This window comes from Equus asinus, chromosome 8 (genome assembly GCF_041296235.1).
Source record: "Equus asinus isolate D_3611 breed Donkey chromosome 8, EquAss-T2T_v2, whole genome shotgun sequence".
Taxonomy (NCBI): domain Eukaryota; kingdom Metazoa; phylum Chordata; class Mammalia; order Perissodactyla; family Equidae; genus Equus; species Equus asinus.
Genome location: NC_091797.1, coordinates 100,270,033 through 100,290,582, shown reverse-complemented (window position 1 = coordinate 100,290,582; position 20,550 = coordinate 100,270,033). Strand labels below are relative to the sequence as shown.

General features: G+C 39.4%; 1 protein-coding gene across 1 annotated transcript in view; it reads left to right on the top strand.

Annotated features, from left to right (window-relative positions):
* Window positions 1-20,550, top strand: part of LOC106826774 (clathrin heavy chain 2) — a 44,863-nt gene that overhangs the window by 13,788 nt on the left and 10,525 nt on the right. Inside the window, 4 exon segments of the mRNA XM_070516819.1 lie at window positions 1,778-1,841; window positions 1,844-1,984; window positions 11,982-12,250; window positions 20,265-20,426. Of these exon segments, the coding sequence (XP_070372920.1) occupies window positions 1,778-1,841; window positions 1,844-1,984; window positions 11,982-12,250; window positions 20,265-20,426 (636 nt within the window).

Genomic DNA, 20,550 nt, shown 5'->3' with positions numbered 1-20,550 from the left:
ATTACTTTTTCTGCAATAGCTTTCTCTATTTCAGGAGGTAACTTCCTTTACCTAATACTCTAGGGTCAAAGTTTCTCTCTGGCAAGTCCCTGAGGTGGTATCTGTAGGACAGAGAGCCTGGAATGCCCCTGCTGTGGCTGGAGATGCTGGGGGGTGTGCCCCCGTGAGCCCTGTCCCCTGTTAGCATTATTTCCTGTCCTGTAACCCTCAGCTGGAATGGGAAGGGACTTTATTGTGGTAATGGCAGTATCAATGGGTAGGTTCTTTTTTTTTTTTAATGCTTTCATTACAATTATAAAGTAATGTTTTCTTTTTGCTGTTTATGTGTGTTTTTGTTTGTTTTGGTGGACTGTCTTGGGAAGGTAATCAACACTTAGTTCATCCTTTCTGTGTTAAAATGAAATATGAATTTTGAACAACTCGGTATTGTGGTTCAGGGCACAGGCATCATTCACACCTGGCTCCATCACTGGTCACCTTTGAGGTTTTGGAAAGATTTCTTAACCTAAAAGCCTTGTGTTACGTGAGTATAAATTGTGTGCAGCATGCTTGCTTCGTAGGTTAATGGGCAGGTCAGATGAGGTGAGCTGTTGTCCTGCAGTCTGTTCCACTCAGCAACTGGAGTGTCACGTGTGTGCTAGACCCTGTACTACAGAGGACAAGTAAGATACAGTCCCCTCTTCTGTGGAGTTTGTGTGTGTAACATAGGAAATAAACGATAGAATAAAGAATTATACTAGCAGTATGAACAGTCATTTGTGCTCCTTCCAAGGAGTGGTGATTATTTTAGCAAGTGGTCCCTGATCTTTGTTGCCACTATAAACCTATACAAGGTCACACAAGGTCACAGGCGTTAAAGGGTCCAAGTCAGTAGCAGTGTGATTTGGGTTGAGCAGAACAATGTTTAGAAATAAAGGTGCCTTGTAGGAATTTTGGGGCAGGGGAAGTTTACAGAAATAAACATGGTTCTTCATAGGGGTGATAGAAATTTCTTGAGTGTGGGTGTTTTCCCAGGGTTTGTCACTGAAGCTTATCTCATTAATAGGTCTTTTTTTATGCCAGGCACTGTGTATAAAGTAGCCTTTGGAGGAAGGCACCTGATTTCAGTTAATACAAGTAGAAGCAATCGATCTATTTCCAAAGATGTGCCAAACCTGTTGACTTTTATTAACCTTGGACTCACCGAGAAGTGTTCGTAATGACTTAGAAGTTCATTGAAATCAGATTTAGACAGACTTTATGATATGTAGGGAAATATCTTAAACAAAAACTCTTGGCTAGTTCTTTGTTATTGCTTGCTTTTGGAGAGACCGTTTTTGTGTCTTTTTCTTTTTCTCCTCTGCCTGCCCTTCCCCTCTCCAAGACTTCCTTCCTTCCTTCCTGTTGAGGCTCTCAGGTGTGGGCTTATCTGTGAGGCCTTCTCTGACGTGTTCTTTTGTGGGCTTCTCCACCCCGTCCCAGCTGATCTCTTCCTGTCTGTGTCACTCATGGCATCCTTCTCTGTCCCTCGTATTATCCTTATTCTTGCATGTTCTCATCAGCCCCTCAGGATTGTGAGCTTCCTGAGGGTTGACTCACAGCCTGTTGTTGCTGCATTGGCTGTATCTGTTAAAGGTGTGGAAAGGCAAGTCAACGTTTGCCTCCAATACTCAATATTAACTTTCTTCTAAACTTTTGCTTAACTTTTCCTCCTTCTGTTAGACTTCGCTGAATAATGGGCTAGATCGAACCTCTTTCAGAGAGGAAAAACTTAATCAAATCTTTCTCTTCTGTTTAGCTCCAAAACCTGGGAATTAATCCAGCCAATATTGGATTCAGCACACTGACCGTGGCATCTGACAAGTTATATGTGTCCGAGAGAAAGTTGGTGAACCGGCGCAAGTGGTGATGATTGACATGAGTGATCCAGTGGCACCAGTCAGATGGCCTGTCTCAGCAGAAAGCGCCATCATGAACCCAGCCTTTAAGGTGATAGCTCTGAAAGGTAAGCCTAGTGGGACTTGTAGAAAAGAATTTTGCCTCACTTTACCTGCTTTGTCACCTTAAATATTGGACAGGTGTCAGTAAACTCACAGCAAAGTATCATCTATAATATTAAACTTAATTCCAAAAGTTTTAGCAAAAGCTGTTTTGCATGCCCTCTTGGCCCCTGAGCACCCCAGGTTTTTGTCCCAGCACCCCTAGTGCCAAATACATGAGAGGAAGTGAACACCCAGGACCTCGTCCTCATGGATGCCGTGTCTGGAAAGGCCAACAGCTACACTATGTGTGCTCACCAGTCAGGCCATGTGGTGGCCTTGACCCATGAGGGGCTGGTTTACTGTGGTGCTCCAGGTATCCTAGAGTATGAGCCAAGATACTTACCTTTCTTGTGAAACACACTGATGACAGTATAGCTGCCGATTAATAGAATTTCGCTTCCCTGAACTCCAGGGACCCTGGCTGCTTGGAACCTTTTGGTCACCTTGAGAATATAGAATCTTCATTTTGCCATGATTCAGGAAATGAAAGGATTGCATATATACTGGACTTGCTAATGTTTTATGTGAAATGCATTATCACTTATCTTGAAAAGTGTAGCTCTCTCTGGCCTGAAGTTTGTGAATGCCAAATATTAGCTTTGCCTATGCTTCTATTTTGTTATAGAAATAGGGTCTGCTTTGTCATTTCAGTACATAGATGGACATCTGGAAGTTAAGACCTTTCTATTTAAAGAAATAGCTGAAAATTTTTTATTCAAAATTATCTTTTTTTGTTAACACTGTTTCTTTCTTTCTTTTTTACATTTTATTAGCTTATATTCTTTTTTTTTGTTTTTAAGATTGGCACCTGAGCTAACATCTGTTGCCAATCTTTTTTTTTTCTTTCTCCCCAAAGCCCCCCAGTACATAGTTGTATGTTCTAGTTGTGGGTCCTTCTGGTTGTGCTGTGTGGGATGCTGCCTTGGCATGGCCTGGTGAGTGGTGCTAGGTCTGCGCCCAGGATACGAACCAGGGAAACCCCGGTCCGCCAAAGCAGAGTGCACGAACTTAACCACTTAGCCACAGGGCCAGCCCTCAACTCTATTTCTTGTCAAGAATTTTTTTGAACATGTAGTATAAGCACTGTTAACTATTTTGGTTTTATTTGAAGAAATTATTAAACTTTGTGGATTCCTAATGATTCTTTTGACTTTTCTGCATTTTCTATTTTTGCAGTACTTTTGAGAGACCTCATCTAGCATGTCATTTTCTGTTTGGTATTCTCAGCAGGTCTCCGAAATGACCAGCATTTTAGTCTTCCTGGTTCTCTAGTATAGTTCTCTTTAAGGATGATCTTGGACCCTTGTAGTACAAATTGTTGACAAATGAAAGATATTTAGTGTGTTTTAAAGGCCCTAGACCAAAATGAGTGAAAATGTCTCAAAAAAAATAAAAAGCTGGGGCTGGCCCGGTGGCGCAGCAGTTAGGTGCGCACATTCCGCTTCTCAGCAGCCTGGGGTTCGCCGGTTTGGATCCCAGGTGTGGACATGGCACCGCTTGGCAAAAGCCATGCTGTGGTAGGTGTCCCACATATAAAGTGGAGGAAGATGGGCATGGATGTTAGCTCAGGGCTGGTCTTCCTCAGCAAAAAAGAGGAGGATTGGAAGTAGTTAGCTCAGGGCTAATCTTCGTCAAAAAAATAAAATAAAGTTATTTGTACACTGATTGAATTACAGAGATAATTGAATTACACTTCGTTGTTTCACACACCTTAGCTGTTGCAGACGTGCCAATGTGAAAGCATGAAAGTGAAGGCAAGGGACCTAGTCTTGAGTCTTATAGAGTCCACCCATTTTGGCTCGTGAAGTCTTCTAATTGGAAGGGGCTCTTTGTGAGATGGACCTCTTTTTTAAGAAGGTCTGCCTTTGCTGTCTACCCTCTTTTCTGGCTAAGAGCTCCTGAGGTGCTCCGCCCTTATCATCGCCAGTCCTTCTGGAGAAGTTTAGAGCAGACTCAGTCACCCCAGTCTCTCTCCACACTGTCTCTGTTGCTGGATTTGTGGTGGATATTTTAAAACCAGAGACATTTTTACCCTTGACTCAAAGATCGTGCACTGGGGTAGAATTCCTCATCTGTTGCTCATCATTTTAATGGAACATTAATGCCCTAACTGAGGGATCAGCCAACTGACTGTTTTTCTACAGTCCCCGAGCTAAGAATGTTTTTTATTTTTTAATTTTTTGGTGAGGAAGATTGTTGCTGAGCTAACATCTGTTGCCAATCTTCCGCTATTTTGTATGTGGGATGCCGCCACAGCATGGCTTGATAAGTGGTATGTAGGTCCACCCCTGGGATCCAAACCCACAAACCCAACCACTATGCCACCGGACCGCCCCGGTTTTTGTATTTCTAAACAGTTGTAAAAACAAAACAGATGAATATGTGACAGAGATCTTCTGTGTCCTTTGTAGGAAGAGTTTGCTGACAGCTTGCATTGCTGGCCTGAGCATGATTTCCAACTTTTATTATGAAACATTGCCCTTTGAGTATCTGTGTTGTTTCTTTTTACAAACTTCACCTTTTTTCCTTTAATTTTTAGGGGTAAATGGGGTGTAGGTTGACCTAGAGCCAGCCAAGCAGTTAGCTCTCGGCTCAGGTGGCCAGGGGAGAGGTGGTGGGATGGTGCCCCCTTGTGGTGGCACACTCTTACCTTGGTGACTTGAATCTGACCTGAGGTTGATTCCCGAAAGAGGTTGGTCCTTCTTTTTCTTTTTTCTTTTTGTGACCTTAAATATTGTACCTCATATAAAACAAGTTCTTTTTAACCAGTCTGAGGACAACTTGACAAGTTTTCAAGCTAGAGGCAGTTTCCTCTGTGATCCCAGGCTATTTGAAACTAAAAGATACCCTCATCCTATAAATGAACTTTAGTCCAGTCTTTTTCTTCTTTTTTTAACTACTTTATTCCAGTATAATGTACATGTCATAAAATCAACCAGTTATAACTGTACAGTTCAATGACTTTTGATAAATTTATCAAGTTGTGGAACCATCAGCATGATCTAGTTGTAGAACATTTCCACTACCCCAAAAGTTCCCTCATTCCACTTGCAGTCATTTCCCACTCCCACCCCATCCTGGGCAGCTACTGATCTGCTTTCTGCCTCTATAGATTTGCCTTTTCTGGACATTTCAAATAAATGGAATCATATGATATATAGTCTTTTACATCTGACTTCCTTCACTTAGCATAGTATGAGATTCATCCATGTTGTTGCTTGTATCAGTAGTTAGTTCCTTTTTATTGTTTTTTTTTTTTTTTGAGGAAGATTAACCGTGAGCTAACTACTGCCAATCTTCCTCTTTTGCTGAGGAAGCCTGGCCCTGAGCTAACATCCATGCCCATCTTCCTCTACTTTATATGTGGGACACCTACCACAGCATGGTGTGCCAAGCAGTGCCATGTCTGCACCCAGGATCTGAACCAGTGAACCCTGGGCCACTGAAGCGGAATGTGTGCGCTTAACCACTGTGCCACTGGGCCAGCCCCCCTTTTTATTGTTGAATAATATTCCATTGTATGGATATATCACACTTTATTTCTCCATTCACCAGTGGATGGACATTTGGATTCGTTCCAGTTCTGTGCTATTACGAATATTGCTGCTATTAACACTTGCCTGCAAGTCTTTGTATGGACATATATTTTCATTTTTCTTGGGTAAATACCTAGGAGTTGAATTGCCGGATCATATAGTAAATTTATTTAGCTTTTTAAGAAACTACAAAACTGTTTTCCAAGGTAGCTGCACCACTCTACATTCTGTTTTTTCACATCCATGTCAACACTTGAGTGACTTTTTTATCATTTCAATTCCAGTGGTTGTGTACTAGTACCTCATTGTTGTTTTAATTTGCATTTCTCTAAGGCCTAGTGATGTTAAATATCTTTTCTTTTCATGTGATTATTAGCCATTCATATATCTTTTTGGAGAACTTTCTATTTAAATCTTTTGCCCATTTCTTAATTGGCGGTCTTATTATTGAATTTTAAGAGTTCTTTATATGTTCTGGATATAAAGCCTTATCAGCTATGTGATTTACATGTATTTTTTTCTCCAGTCTGTAATGTGTCTTTTTATCTTCCTGATGGTATTTTTTAAAGGGAAAAATTTTGATTTTGATAAAGTTCACCTTACCAATTTTTTTCTTTAATGGATCATGCTTTTGGAGTCTATCTTATCTAAGAGTGATTAGCCTAACTCAAGGTCATACAGTTTTCTATATTTTCTTCTAGTGGTTTTGTAGTTTTACTCCTACATTTAGGTCTGTGGTCCATTTTAAGTTAATTTTTGTGTATGGTGTGAGGTAAGGGTGTAAGGTTTTTTCTTTCTTTTTTGGTGGGATTTTTTTTCTATATATTTTTTGAATATAGATACTCAATTGTCCCAGCACCATTTTTTGAAAAGTTTATCCTTCTCTATTGAATTGTCTTGGTACTTTGGGTGAAAATCAATTGACCATTAATATAAGGACTTATTTCTGGACTCTTAATTCTGTTCCATTCATCTATTACCCAACCTTGTGCCAATTACTTCATTACTGTGGCTTAATAGTAAATTTGAAATCAGGTGATGTTGGTGCTCTAACTTTTTATTTTTCAAAATAATTTTTGAAACTATTTGAAATTAGGTCCTTTGAATTTCCACGTAAATTTTAGGATCAATTTGGCAATTACTACACAAAGCCTACTGGGATTTTGATTGGGATTGCATTGAGTTTATCAATGGATTTGGCAAGAATTGCCGTCTTGGCAATATTGAGTCTTCTAGTCCTTCAACATGGACTATTTCTCCATTTATTTAGGTCTTTCATTTTTTTTAAATGCTGTTTTACACGTTCACTGTACAAATCGTGAACTTCTTTTGTTAAATTTATTCTTGTCTTATTTTTGATGTTTTTATATACAAAATTATTTTATTAATTTCATTTTTGGATTGTTTTTTACCAGCATATAGAAATACAATTGATTTTTATGTATTTGTCTATATCCTATGCACTTGCTAAACTAATTTATTAGTTCTTAACATTTTTAGTGGATTTCTTGGGATTTTTGATACACCGTATCAGTGGTTATTGGCATCTAGGCAGTTACACATCATCTTTTCAAATGTGAGTTCTGTTCAGTTTGTTTGTCTCAACATTGCATTGGCTAGAATATCCAGTACAGTGTTGAGTAGAAGTGGTGAGAATGGACATACTTGGCTTGTTTCTGATCTTAGGGGGAAGAATTTAGTCTTTCACCATTGAATATGTTAGCTGTGGGTTTTGGGTAGATGAACCCTTTATTAAGTTGAGGAAGTTCCCTTATATTTCTATTTTGTTTAAAGTTTTTAACATGAAAAGGTATTGGATTTTATCAAATGCTTTTTCTGTATCTGTTGAAACGATCACGTGGTTTTTGTCCTTTATTGGTGTAATGTATTATGTGAATTGATTTTTGGGTGTTAAACCAACTTTGCATTCCTGGGATGAATCCCGCCTGGTCATGGGGTATAATTGTTTTTGTGTGATGCTGGATTTGGGTCACTAATTATTTTTTTAAAGCAATGAGCTTTATTTATTTACTTGTTTATTGAGCAAGATTAGCTGTGTGCTAACATCTGCCACCAATCCTCCTCTTTTTGTTAAGGCAGACTGGCCCTGAGCTAACATCTGTGCCCATCTTCCTCTCCTTTATATTTGGGATGCCTGCCACAGCATGGCTTGCCAAGCAGTGCGTAGATCCACACCCAGGATCTGAACCGGCGAACCCCCGGCTGCCAAGGCAAAAGTGCAAACTTAACCACTGTGCCACCAGGCCAGCACCTGGGTCACTAATATTTTAAAGATTTTATTTTTTCCTTTTCTCCCCAAAGCCCCCCAGTACATAGTTGTATATTCTTCGTTGTTGGTCCTTCTAGTTGTGGCATGTGGGACGCTGCCTCAGCGTGGTTTGATGAGCAGTGCCATGTCCGTGCCCAGGATTCGAACCAACGAAACACTGGGCCGCCTGCAGCGGAGCGCATGAACTTAACCACTAGGCCACGGGGCCAGCCCCCAAAGATGTTTCTATTTTTTGTGATACCTGGTCTGTGGTTTCTTTTCTTGTGATGCCTTTGTCTGACTTTGTAATTACATTAGTATTCGCCTTATAGAATGAGGTGGGAAGTGGTCCCTCTTCTTCTCCTTTCTGAAAGAGTTTGTGAAAGACTCATTATTTCTGTTTTCTTTGAGTATTTGGTAGAATTCAACAATAATAGCTTTCTGGGCTTGGGCTTTTCTTTTTGAGAAGATTTTAAACTATGAATTCAACTTCTTTATTTGCTGTACAGGCATACCTCCTTTTATTGCCCTTTACTTTATTGCACTTTGCAGATATCACATTTTTTACAAGACCCTCTGCCAATAAAAAGATTACGACTCCCTGAAGGCTCAGATGGTGGTTAGAATTTTTGAACAATAAAATATTTTTAATTAGGGACTATACATTGCTTTTTTCAGACAAAATGCTATTGCACACTTAAGAGACTACAGTGTAGTGTAAGTATAACTTTTGTATGCACTGGGAAACCAAAAATTCATGTCACTGCTTAATTGCTATACTCACTTTATTGTGGTGATCTGGAACAAACCTGCCATATCTCTCAGGTATGCCTGTAAATCTGTTCAGATTTCCTGTTTCTTGTTGTGTCACTTCTGGTAATTTGTCGTTCTAGGAATTTATCCAAGTCATCTAAGTCTTCTATTGTGTTGGCATAAAATTGTTCATAATATTCACTCATAATTCTTTTAATTTCTTTAGGGTCACCAGTGATGTCGTCTCTTCCATTCCTGATTTTGGTTATTTGTGTCTTCTCTTTTTTTTCTTGATCAATGTAACTAAGGTTTGTCAATTTTCTTGATTATTTTGAAAAGCCAACTTTTTGTTTCATTGATTTTTCTGTTATTGATTTTTGCTCTGCTCTTAATTTCTATTTTTTTGTTGTTTCGGGTTTAATTTGCTCTTCTTTTTTAGTTTCTTAAGGTGGAAACTTAGTTTATTTATTTGAGATCTTTCTTCTTTTCTGGTCTTGACATTTAAAACTATATATTTCTGTTTAAGCACTGTCTTAGCTGCACCCCAAAATTGATATGTTCTGCTTTTTATTTCATTCAGTTCAACATATTTTCTAATTTTCTTTGTAATTTCTTCTTTGACCCATGGATTATTTACGAGTGTCTTGTTGAATTTCCAAAATTTGGGAATATCTCATACTTCTTTTGTTGTTGATTATCTAATATATGTGTTTTAATCCGAGAACTTATTTTATATGATTTCAAAATTTTTAAATTTCTTGAGACTTGTTTTATAACCTAATGTATGGTCTATCTTAGAATATATTTCAGTTATACATGAAAAGAAAATGTGTTTTCTTGTTGAGTGACGTGTTCTAAAGATGTCAGGTTGAATTGGTTAGTAATGTTCAGATCTTTTATTCTATCTAGTTGTTTTTATCAATTATTGGTGGAATTTTGAAATCTCCAACTATTTTTTCATAGCGGCTAAATACATTTAACATAAAATTTAGCATCTTAGCCATTTTTAAGTCTACGGTTAGTGGTCTTAAGTATGTTCATATTGTTGTACAAGCATTACTACCATCCGTCTCCAGAACTCCCTTCCTCTTGCACAGCTGTATACCCCTTAAACAATAACTCCTCATTCTTTCCTCCCTCTAGTCTCTGGCGACCACCATTCTACCTTCTGTCTATATGATTCTGACTACTCTAGGTACCTAATATAAGTGGAATCATACAGTATTTGTCTTTTAGTGACTGGATTGTTTCACTTAACATGATGTCCTTCTTTGTCTCTTCTAACCTTTTTTAATTTAAAGTTTATTTTGTGGGGCTATTAGCCACTCCTGCTCTCTTTTGGTTACTGTTTACATGGACTATCTTTTCCATACTTTCATTTTCAAGCTATTTGTGTCTTTGGACCTAAAGTGAGTCTTGTGTAGACAGTGTATAGTTGGATCATGTTTTTATATCCATTCTGCCACTTTCTGTCTTTTGATTGAGAGTTTAATGCATTTACATTTAATGCATTACTGATAAGGAGGGACTTCTGTATTTTACTGTTTTTTTCTGTATACCATATGGCTCTTTTGTCCCTCATTTCCTGCGCAACTGTCTTTTCTTGTGTTTAGTTGATTTTTTGAGTGAAACATTTTAGTTCCCTTCGCATTTCTTTTGTGTATATTCTGTAGCTGTTTTCTTTGTGGTTGCCATAGGGATTGCATTTAACATCCTAAAATTATAACAGGTTAATTTAAATTTGTGCCAGTGTAACATCAATAACATAGAAAACTCAGCTCCTTTACATGTCTGTCCCTACCTCTTTCGGTTGTTGATGCCACAGTTACATCTTTATACATCATGTGTACAAAACATAAACTAATAATTCTTTTTAATGCATTTATCTCTTAAATTATGTAGAAAACAAAAAGTATAGTTACAAACCAGTTACAATAATACTAGCTTTTAGACTAATAGTTTTTTTTTAATGTTTTAGTCTCTTAAATCATATAGAAAACAAAAGGTGGAGTTACAAGCCAAAGTAACAGTAATTCTAGCTTTCATAATTACCCATGTATTTACCTCCCTTTATTGAGATCTGTATTTCTTCATACAGCTTCAAGTTACTGTCTAATTTCTTTTCATTTGCACCTGCAGGACTCCCTTTAACATTTCTTGCAAGACAGCTCTAGTGGTAGCAAACTTCCTCAGCTTTTGTTTATCAGAGAATGTCTTAATTTCTCTTTCATTTTTGAAGGACAATTTTGCTGGGTGTAGAATTCTTAGTCAAGTTTTTTTTCTTTTAATGATGTTATCTTTTTAACATTTTATTTCCAAATTGTTTGCTCCTAGCATCTAGAAATTCAATTGATATTTTTGTTTATTGACCTGGTTTCCTACAGTGTTGTTATATTCACTTATTAGTTCTGATGGTGGTTTTCTAGATTAGTAGATTCCTGAGGGTTTTCTTTGTAAACAATTATGTTGTCTGTGAATAAAGACAGTTTTACTTCTTTTTTGGTTGTTGTACCTTTTAGTTTTCTTGCCTTATTGCACTGGCTAGGATATCCAGTAAAACTCCAAATAGAAGTTGTGCGAGAAATAATCCTTGCCATGGTCCTGATCTTAAGGGGAAGGAGTATTTCATGTTACTTCTAAATTTTGCGTAGATACCATGATCAGAACTCAGCTTTTTACCAGAGATGGAAACAATGTGAGTCTCTTGCCAGAGGATGGATGCCAAAGCCTTTTGTCTAGAACCATGCTGTCCTGTTGGACACTAGCATGTAAGGCTGTTTAAATTTAAAGTTAAATAAAAGTAAAGATTCAATTCCTGAAATGTGCCTTACTGGACACATTTCAGATACTTAATAGCCACATGTGGCTAGTGTCTACTGTACTGGACAGTGCAAACACAGAACATTTCCAACATTGTAGAAAATTCTACTTGACAACACTGGTCCCAGCATTTTTAAGAATTTAAAACAAAATAACCCTGTTATGTGGAGAAGTTGGTTTAATTTTAAGGAATGGTTTCCTTCTTTCCTGAAAGTTAGACACACTAAACAGAGAAAGAATGCTGACTTATCCATAAAAGTATTTTAAAACCAATCTAAGACCGATTCTCTTGATAGTTGCTTCACTAGAACTAATTTCTGATTGTTACTCATACATTCTGTAAATAGTCACACATTTTTACATTCTTCTGAAGAAGGATCTAATGCATAAGAGGCTCTTCTCATTATTTAGACATCAAAGTATAGTTACTTTTCAGGCAGCTTTTTTTCACCTCTTACTCAGATTAGCCGTAAGTAGTACAACTTAAAGTAATATTTAAAAGATTGGGAATTAAGAGTGTAAGAATTTGTCTTTCAGATGTTTAATTTATCTTTCTTTAATCTCCATCTCATCAAATACTAGCTGGGAAGACACTTCATATCTTTAATATTGAGATGAAGAGTAAAATGAAGTCTCATGTGATGGCAGAAGAGATGATTTTCTGGAAATGGGTCTCTGTGAACACTGTTGCCCTGGTGACTGAGACCACAGTTTACCACTGGAACATGGAAGGGGACCCCCAGCCTGTGAAGATGTTTGATAGACATCGCAGTCTGGCAGGGTGCCAGATGATCCACTGCCAGACTGATGAGTACCAGAAGTGGCTGCTCCTCGTTGGCATCTCAGCTCCGGTAAGCTTTTGGCTGCTTTCAGGGGCTGGTCTGACAGGATGTCAAGGCCTAATGTTAAAGTTGGTATAGGTGTAAGGCAGAAGAAATAGGCCTGGGACTGAAAGAAATGGGTTACAAAGAAACTCGAACTTTGGATGATATAAGAATTTTAATCGAACTTTTGCCCATCAACTACTATATTCCATCAGGTTACTAATGTTTACTCTCTCAACTATTTCTGGCACAGTTTTGAGAAGTGAATTGTTGAGGAAATTTGGAGAGCCACTTGGAACCAATAGGTTTATAGGAAGTAGTTTTTGGGCTCTATTTTAAGAGCTTTAATGGAATGTTACCAACTCATATCCTTTTATAATCAAAGCAGTAACTTTCTGCCATGCTTCCTTTTTTCCTTCCTGGTGGCTAATCCAGTCACCAGATACTTGAGGACTACGGGACATCTGACCTAGGTCTTAGCCGATTCTGGCCATTGAATGGTCTCCCATAACCTGGTGGGGAAGGCATGACTGCAGGATTCTAGTACTTAGAAAACTGTCAGACAATTAAAGAGGGTGCTGTGGGAGCCATCAGAGAGTACCTTAAGTCACAGAAGGCCCACAGCAGAGGGGGCCTCTCAGCTGCATTTTGCTATAAAAGTGTACTTTGGGAGGAAACTGTGTGCAAAGGCATGGAAATGAAGGAGAATGGCTCTTTCTGGGAGTCTGAGGGCATCCACTGTGGCTAGTACCTGTAGGGTGCATAAGAGGCAGCTAGAAGGGCAAGTCTGGAGCAATAGATGGGGGCAAGACTGAGGTGCCTACTCTGTCCTGCAGGCAATGGGAATTCTGCAGCAGCTTTTATTTCTTTATTTTTCTTTATTTTTTCTCCCCAAAACCTCCAGTACATAGTTGTATATTCTAGTTTGTAGGTCCTTCTAGTTCTTCTATGTGAGCCATTCCCACAGCATGGCTGCTGATAGAAGAGTGGGTGGTTCTGCACCCTGGGACTGAATCCGGGCCACTGAAGCAGAGCTTGCCGAACTTTAACCTTTAGGCCATCAGGGCCAGCTCTCTGCAGCAGGTTTTAAAGTGACAGTGATGTGATTCATTTTCCTTCTCAGCAGTGTGGTGGGGTAGAAATAACGCTATTAGTGATGTTGATGTTGGCTCACCTTGAAGACTGGAGGCTGGGAGGCAAGTTGACAGGCAGATAGAGGAATAAAGCCATATGGTGTGTTCTGGAGTAGAAGCATGTCTGAGAAAGGTGAAGAGTGAGCAAAGATGGAAGGAGCACTTCTCTCCACTGTTGGGAGTCTCTCCTATTCTGCAACCCCCAGAAGAAATAAGCCATGTGTGATTTAGATGGAGGCAGTGGCATTGGAGATGGACAGGAGAGGCAAGACTTCAGATTTTCGAGATGAAATAGCTAGAACTTGGTGAAGGACTGGGTGTCTGTTGGGGAGAACAGAGTTAGATGATGGCCTGGCGTTTGTCCTGGAATGGGGCATGGATGAGGGAGAGTTAAGTACCTCTGCTGTAATCCTTCATCTTCTGTGATGTAGTGACAAGTATGTTTTCCCAGGTGACCTGGGAGTTTTGTGATGTAGTTTAAGAGACTTTCTTAGGGTCATGGAGCCTTTCAATGACAGACCCAAGGCTTCCATTTAGCCCGTTATTTCTTATTGTTAGGGTTGAGGGTTAAGCTGGAGTGACAATGTCTTTGTAGGAAACCTCACATCACATCTGGAATGATGGACATTCCCATTGCTCCTAAACATGAAATAACATTATAATGGTGTCACCCATAACATAACTTGTTTGAGTCTGAATGCCAAAGCTTACATGACAGGAATGATTTTATAACCAGGACAGTTTCTGTGGGGTATCGTCTGTTACCTGGAATTACTGTCTGCCTTTGGTGTCCCTCTGAAAGGATTCGGATGCTGTTGGCCCTTATGGTGGGCAGAGGTTGCGGGCAGTGCAGGTGTTGCTAATGGAAATAAGGACAGGGGCATTTTTATTATGTAAGGGGTGAGGAGTGAACCTTATACAGCCTAAGGATGGTGAGATGAATTGTGAGTGTCACAAGCACAGGTAAAATCTGTGTGACAGATGCTGTAATGGTAAATTTTTAAGGCAATATGGGGTGGAAAGAAAGAATTGATTTACTCTACCTTTGTGAGGCCAGGAGGGTACTTGGGAAAGTGCTCTCTCACAGCCTGTCTGTGCTATTCAAGAGTCGTTGGGAAAGCTATGCTTGTTTGAGCCTTTATGTTGCTGTAGAAGGAGGCTTCTAAAAATTACAGGACCCTCAAATGAAACAAAGTTACTCACGATATAGCCTTTATCACTCTTCCCGTAGTTTCCCAGAAAACTTTTTGCTTCCAAACTTCCTGTTTATTCCTTGAAGCTGGATCTTTGTTCTGAACCTGGTCTGGAAATGTGTTTGTTCCTCCGGAAGTGATGTCTCAGGGCTTGGACATGGGTGGAATTTTAAACTGAGAGTCATAAAACTAGATTATAGTTAATGCATTCCACACTAACTACTTGCCTCTAAGATTTTTCTTGAAAGCCTTTTGCTCCAGTTTACTACAGTACTTAACTTTTATTTTATTCTTCTAAACTAGAGGTCCAGCAAATTTTTTCTATAAAGGCCCTGATAGTAAATGTTTTTGGTTTTGTGGGCCATATGGTCTCTGTTGCAACTCCTCAACTCTGAAGTTTTATTACAGGCAGCCATAGACAATATTTAAATGAATGGGTGAGGGCATGCCAATACAACTTTACTTACAGAAACAGGTGGGACAAATGTCCGTCAACTGATAAGTGCATAAATAAAATGTACATTCATACAATGGAGTATTAATTTGATGGTAAAAAGAAATGAAGTACTGATGTATGCTATACCATGATTAACCATGGAAATATTAAGCTAAGTGAAAGACATCAATCACAAAAGACCACATGTTGTATGATTCCATTTATATGAGATGTTCATAATAGTTATCTATAGAGACAGAAAATAGATAAGTAGTTGTTTAGATGGGGAGTGGAGTGTGGGAGATGAGAATTGGGGATTGACTGCTAATGAAGTTTCTTTTATGGGGTGAAAGTGTTCTAAAGTTACGTTGTAGTACTGGTTGCACAATCCTGTGAATAAACTGAAAAACATTGAATGGTATGTTTTAAACAAATGAGTTATATGGTATGTGAATTATATCTCAAGAAAGTTGTTAAAAAATATCCTTGGGGGAACCTAGGCCTAGTGGGTAAGTTCAGCGTGCTCCACTTCAGCAGCCCAGGTTCAGTTCCTGGACGTGGACCTACACAACTGGTCAGCAGCCATGCTGTGGCAGCAACCCACATAGAAAACGGAGGAAGACTGGCACAGATGTTAGTTCAGGGCAAATCTTCCTCAAGAAAAAAGAGGAAGGTTGGCAACAGATGTTAGCTCAGGGCAAATCTTCCTCAGCAAAACAAAACAAAACAAAACCTCTTGGGAATCATGCCCATTTACAAGGAAATCATCACATTTGAGAAAATATTTTAGAAGAAAAGACGAAATCACAGTGTTGCTTGTTTATGACTTACTGACAAAATAAAAGCAAACAAATAAAAAAATCCAAGCTAGGAGCTGGCCCCGTGGCCGAGTGGTTGAGTTCATGCTCTCCGCCTCGGCGGCCTGGGATTTCGCTGGTTCAGATCCTGAGCGAGGACAGGGCGCCGCTCGTCAGGCCATGCTGAGGCCGTGTCCCGCGTGCCAGAACTAGAAGGACCCACAACTAAAAATATACAACTGTGTACCGGGGGGCTTTGGGGAGAAAAAGGAAAAAGAAAATCTAAAAAAAAAAAGTCCAAGCTAAAAATTCTTTTTGCTCTCACAATACTTCTAACACCAAAGGTGTTGGTTTTTCTGCACCAAAAAATTCTCCAGTTCTCTATGGACACCAACTGGGTGATCAAGAATTCGATTCAGTTATGACACTAACTACCTGGAGTTAGTGCAGACCCCACAACTTAAGGGGTGAGTCCCGCAAGACTGCCCCAACCCCTTCAGATGCCAGTCTCAAGTACTAGGCCACCTGTACCTCTGACCGACAGGCTATAAATCAGGAATTCCTACAACCCCTTGCTCAGGTTTGATAACGTGCTAGAGTGGCTCATAGAACTCAGGAAGGCACTTTATTTACTCTTGCTGGTTTGTTATAAAGGATACAACTTAGGAACAGCCACATGGAAGAGATGCATAAGGCAAGGCATGGGGAAGGGGGTGTGTGTGGAGCTTCCATGCCCTCTCTAGACAGTCCATCCTCCCAGCACCTTGATGTGTTCATCAACAGGAAAGCTCTCTGAACCCCATAGTTTAGGGATTTTTATGGAGAATTTATTGGTTGTTGGTGATGAACTCAATCTCCAGCTCCTCTCCCCTTTCTGGAGGTCAGGATGGAGTGGGGCTGAAAGTTCCAACCCTCTAATCACACCTTTGTTTTCCCCGTGACCAGACCCCATACTGAAGCTATCTAGGGGCCCCCAGTTGCCAGTCATCTCATTATCATAAAAAAAGGCACTATTATCACTTTGGAGATCCCAAGGGTCTTAGAAGCTTTTATGTTAGGAACTGGGTACTAAGACCATATATTATAACAAAAGATACTCCTGTCATTCATGATCCCTTAGGAAATTACAAGGGTTTTAGGAGTTCTGTGCCAGGAAACAGGGACCAAGACCAAATATATATTTCTTATTATATCACAATAACATGGAAGCATTTAACAACAAAAAGTGCCACAGGCATAAGGATAGACATGTGGATCAATGGAATAGAATTGAGAGTCCAGGAATAAACCCATACATCCATGGCCAATTGACAATTTTTAACAAGGATGTCAAGACCATTCAATGGGGAAAGAGTATTCTCTTCAACAAATGGTGCTGGGACAACTGGATATCCACATGCAAAAGAGTGGAGTTGGGCCCCTACCTCACACCATATACAAAAAGTAACTCTAAATGATCAAAGACCTAAATGTAAGAGCTAAAACTATAGAACCTTTAGAAGCAAACATGGGAAATATGTATGACTTCATATTTGGCAGTGGATTCTTAGGTATAACACAAAAAGCATGAACAGTGGAAGAAAAAATAGATAAATTAGACTTTAATTAAAAAGTTTTATGCTTCAAAGGATATTGTCAAGAAAGTGAAAAAACAGCCTACAGAATGGGAGAAGATATTTGCAAATTGTGTGTCTGATAGGAGTCTAGTATCCAGAATATATAGAGAACACTTACAACTCAACATCAGAAAGATACCCCAAATAAAAAATGGGCAAAAAGACTTGAATAGACATTCATCCAAGATACACAAATAGCCAACAAGCACATGAAAAGAAGCTCAATATCATTAGTCACTAGGGAATTGTAAATCAAAACCACAGTAAGGTACCACTCATTGGGATGGTTGTAATTTTTTAAAAATGGAAAATAAGTATGGGTGAGAATGTAGAATAATTGGAACGCTCATACCTTAGTAGTGAGATTGTAAACTGGTTCTGCTCCTTTGGAAAACAGTTTGACGGCTTCTCAGAAAGTTAAACATAGAGTTACCATTTGACTTAGCAATTCTACTCCTAAGTATCTACCCAAGAGAAATGATGAAAATGTATATCCATGCAAAAACTTGTACAGAAGTGTCCATAGCAGCATTATTCCTAATAGCCAAAAGATGGAAACTACCCAAATCTTCACCAGTGGATGAATGGGTAGACAAAATGTGGTTTATATGTAAAATGGAATATCGTTCAGCCTTAAAAAGGAATGAAGTACTGACACATGCTTCAGCATGGACAAACCTCAAAACCTCATAAGTGAAAGAAATCAGACACAACAGGCCACGTATTTTATGATTCCATTTGTATGAAATATTTGGATGGCTCTAGAGACAGAAAGCAGGTTGGTGGTTGCCAGGGGCAACCAGGGAGGAAGAGGGGTGGGGACTAATTGTTTAATGGGCACAGGGTTTTTTGGGGGGTGATAAAAATGTTTTGGAGCTATAGAGACAGCGATGATTGTACAACATTGTGAATGTACTAAAGGCCACTGAATGAGTTGTACGTTTTAAAATGGTTAATTTTATGTTATGTGAATTTCACCTCAACAAAAGAAAAGGGGAGAGGGGAAGATGGTGGGTGGATTTTGGCCCACAGGCCTTAGTTTGCCACCCCGTGTCTAAACATTTGCAAATGCTACTACTCCTCTCTCTCAAACCACTTTTCCTCCTCACCTGGTTAGCTCTTGTCACTTACTGAGAAGCCTTCCCTGACTCACCGAACTCGTGAGGTCATAGCAATCTCGCTCTTTCATGAGTCATAGGAGTCAATACCCTATATTACAATTGCTTGCTTCTTTGCTGGAAGCCCTCATCATGTGTCCTTAAGGAAATGGTCTGTGTTGTATTCATTTTCTTTATCCTTAGCCCCTTGCACAGAGCCTGTCACAAAGAAAGCATTTTTGTGTTGAATCCTTGCCAGCTATGGTCCTTGTTGTGTCTTAACCCAAAGCACACATAACACTCACAGGAGATCCATCCCCATGAGGTGGACCTCACCTAACAGGAGCCTGAGGCTTAGAAGCAGGTCACTGCCCAAGGCTACACATGTAGCCTGTGGGTCTGCGACTACAGGTGGAGTAAGAGCCCAGGGCTCCAGGCTTGATCTCAGGTGTTCTCTCTGCTTCGCCTTCTCATCTGGGCTTCAGCTTCATCTTCTCTAGCACTGGGATTCAAGTCTATTGTTGCCATGTTGCCGAAAATCTTCCCATTGTCTCCTAGGGAGAGGAAATCTTGTTCTGTCCTTATTCTCATTTTAAAATGTCCTTGTTCATTCTTCTGTTAGAGTGCATACCATTTGTCTATGGGTTTCTGCTGTGTTTCTCCCTACTCTGAGCCCTTGGTGACTGCTAGTCTACTTTCTGTCTCTCTAGATTTCTCTATTCTTGATATTTCATATGTGGAATCAGTTTGTGACTAGCTTCTTTCACTTTGCTTGTTTTCAAAGTTCATCCATGTTGTAGCATGAATCAGTGTTTTGTGTAGTAATTTTAATGTGTGTGCAATAGAAAAGATCTTTAAAAAGAAAAAAGTTGAAGCTTTTGTCCCCCCCCACCTTTTTTGTGGTGAGGAAGATTGGCCCTGAGCCAACATCTGTTGCCCGTCTTCCCCTATTTTGTATGTGGGACGCCACCACAGCATGGCTTGATGAGCATTGTGTAGGTCCACACCCAGGATGCGAACCTGCAAACGCCAGGCCACTGAAGCAGAGTGCCTGAACTTAACGCTACGCCACTGGACCAGCTCCTTGTTTTCCCCTTTTAAGGAGATGTGGGTAGGTGGGGAATCAACTGAATATCTGAATTTTGCCCACAGACTGCTTTTGGAGGTTCATTTGGCAGAGATGCTGGTTTGAATGTTGAATTCTAGGAGCTTGAACTGTGATGCTTTCATGTTCCATTTACTTAGCTTTTTGAGCATTTAACATTGGATATAAATGTATTGAAATTCTTTGCTAGAAAATGTTAAGTTCTAAGTTTTATAAAAGATACAATTTTTGCTAATTAGAAATTTCAGAAAACATTATTTTCAAAATTAGCCCATAATCTCATCCTCCTGATTTAAACTATTCTTAACATGTTGGAGTTTTTCCTCCCAAAACTTAACTTTCTGTGAATGTATGTGTGTGTGTATGTGTGTTCGTCTATGTGTGTATATATATGCATACTCACATATATATGTATCTGTGTGTATACACACACATTTACAAATTGAGATCATCTATCTTACTGTTTTGTAGTCTTTTTCTCTGGTGTTTGTAGCCATCTTTCCCTATCAAATTCAGAGTTATTTCATGCCTTTTACTAGCTAATAAACTTATTTTTTATTAGAGGAACTATATCAACGTATGAGGCTTTCATTTTAGAAACATTTTAACAATTGTTTATGTCCATCTCTTTTGTCTCCCATTATTGCAAAATGTCTTTTCTTAGCAAAATCGTGTGGTTGGGGCAATGCAGCTCTACTCTGTTTATAGGAAGGTTTCACAAGCCATAAAAGGCCCTGCTGCTGCTTTTGCAGAGTTCAAGAGCAAGGGGAATGCCAAGCCTGCCACCCTTTTCTGCTTTGCTGTACGCAATCCCGCAGGGGGCAAGGTAAGATCTACTCTGTCTCCTCCTTCAGAAGAGTGTCCTGAGTCTGTCAGGAGTTTGTATGTGTGTAATTGGTAGCCGCTTAACCAACGTTTCAAAACCAATTTATAACTGGGAGTGGGGAATG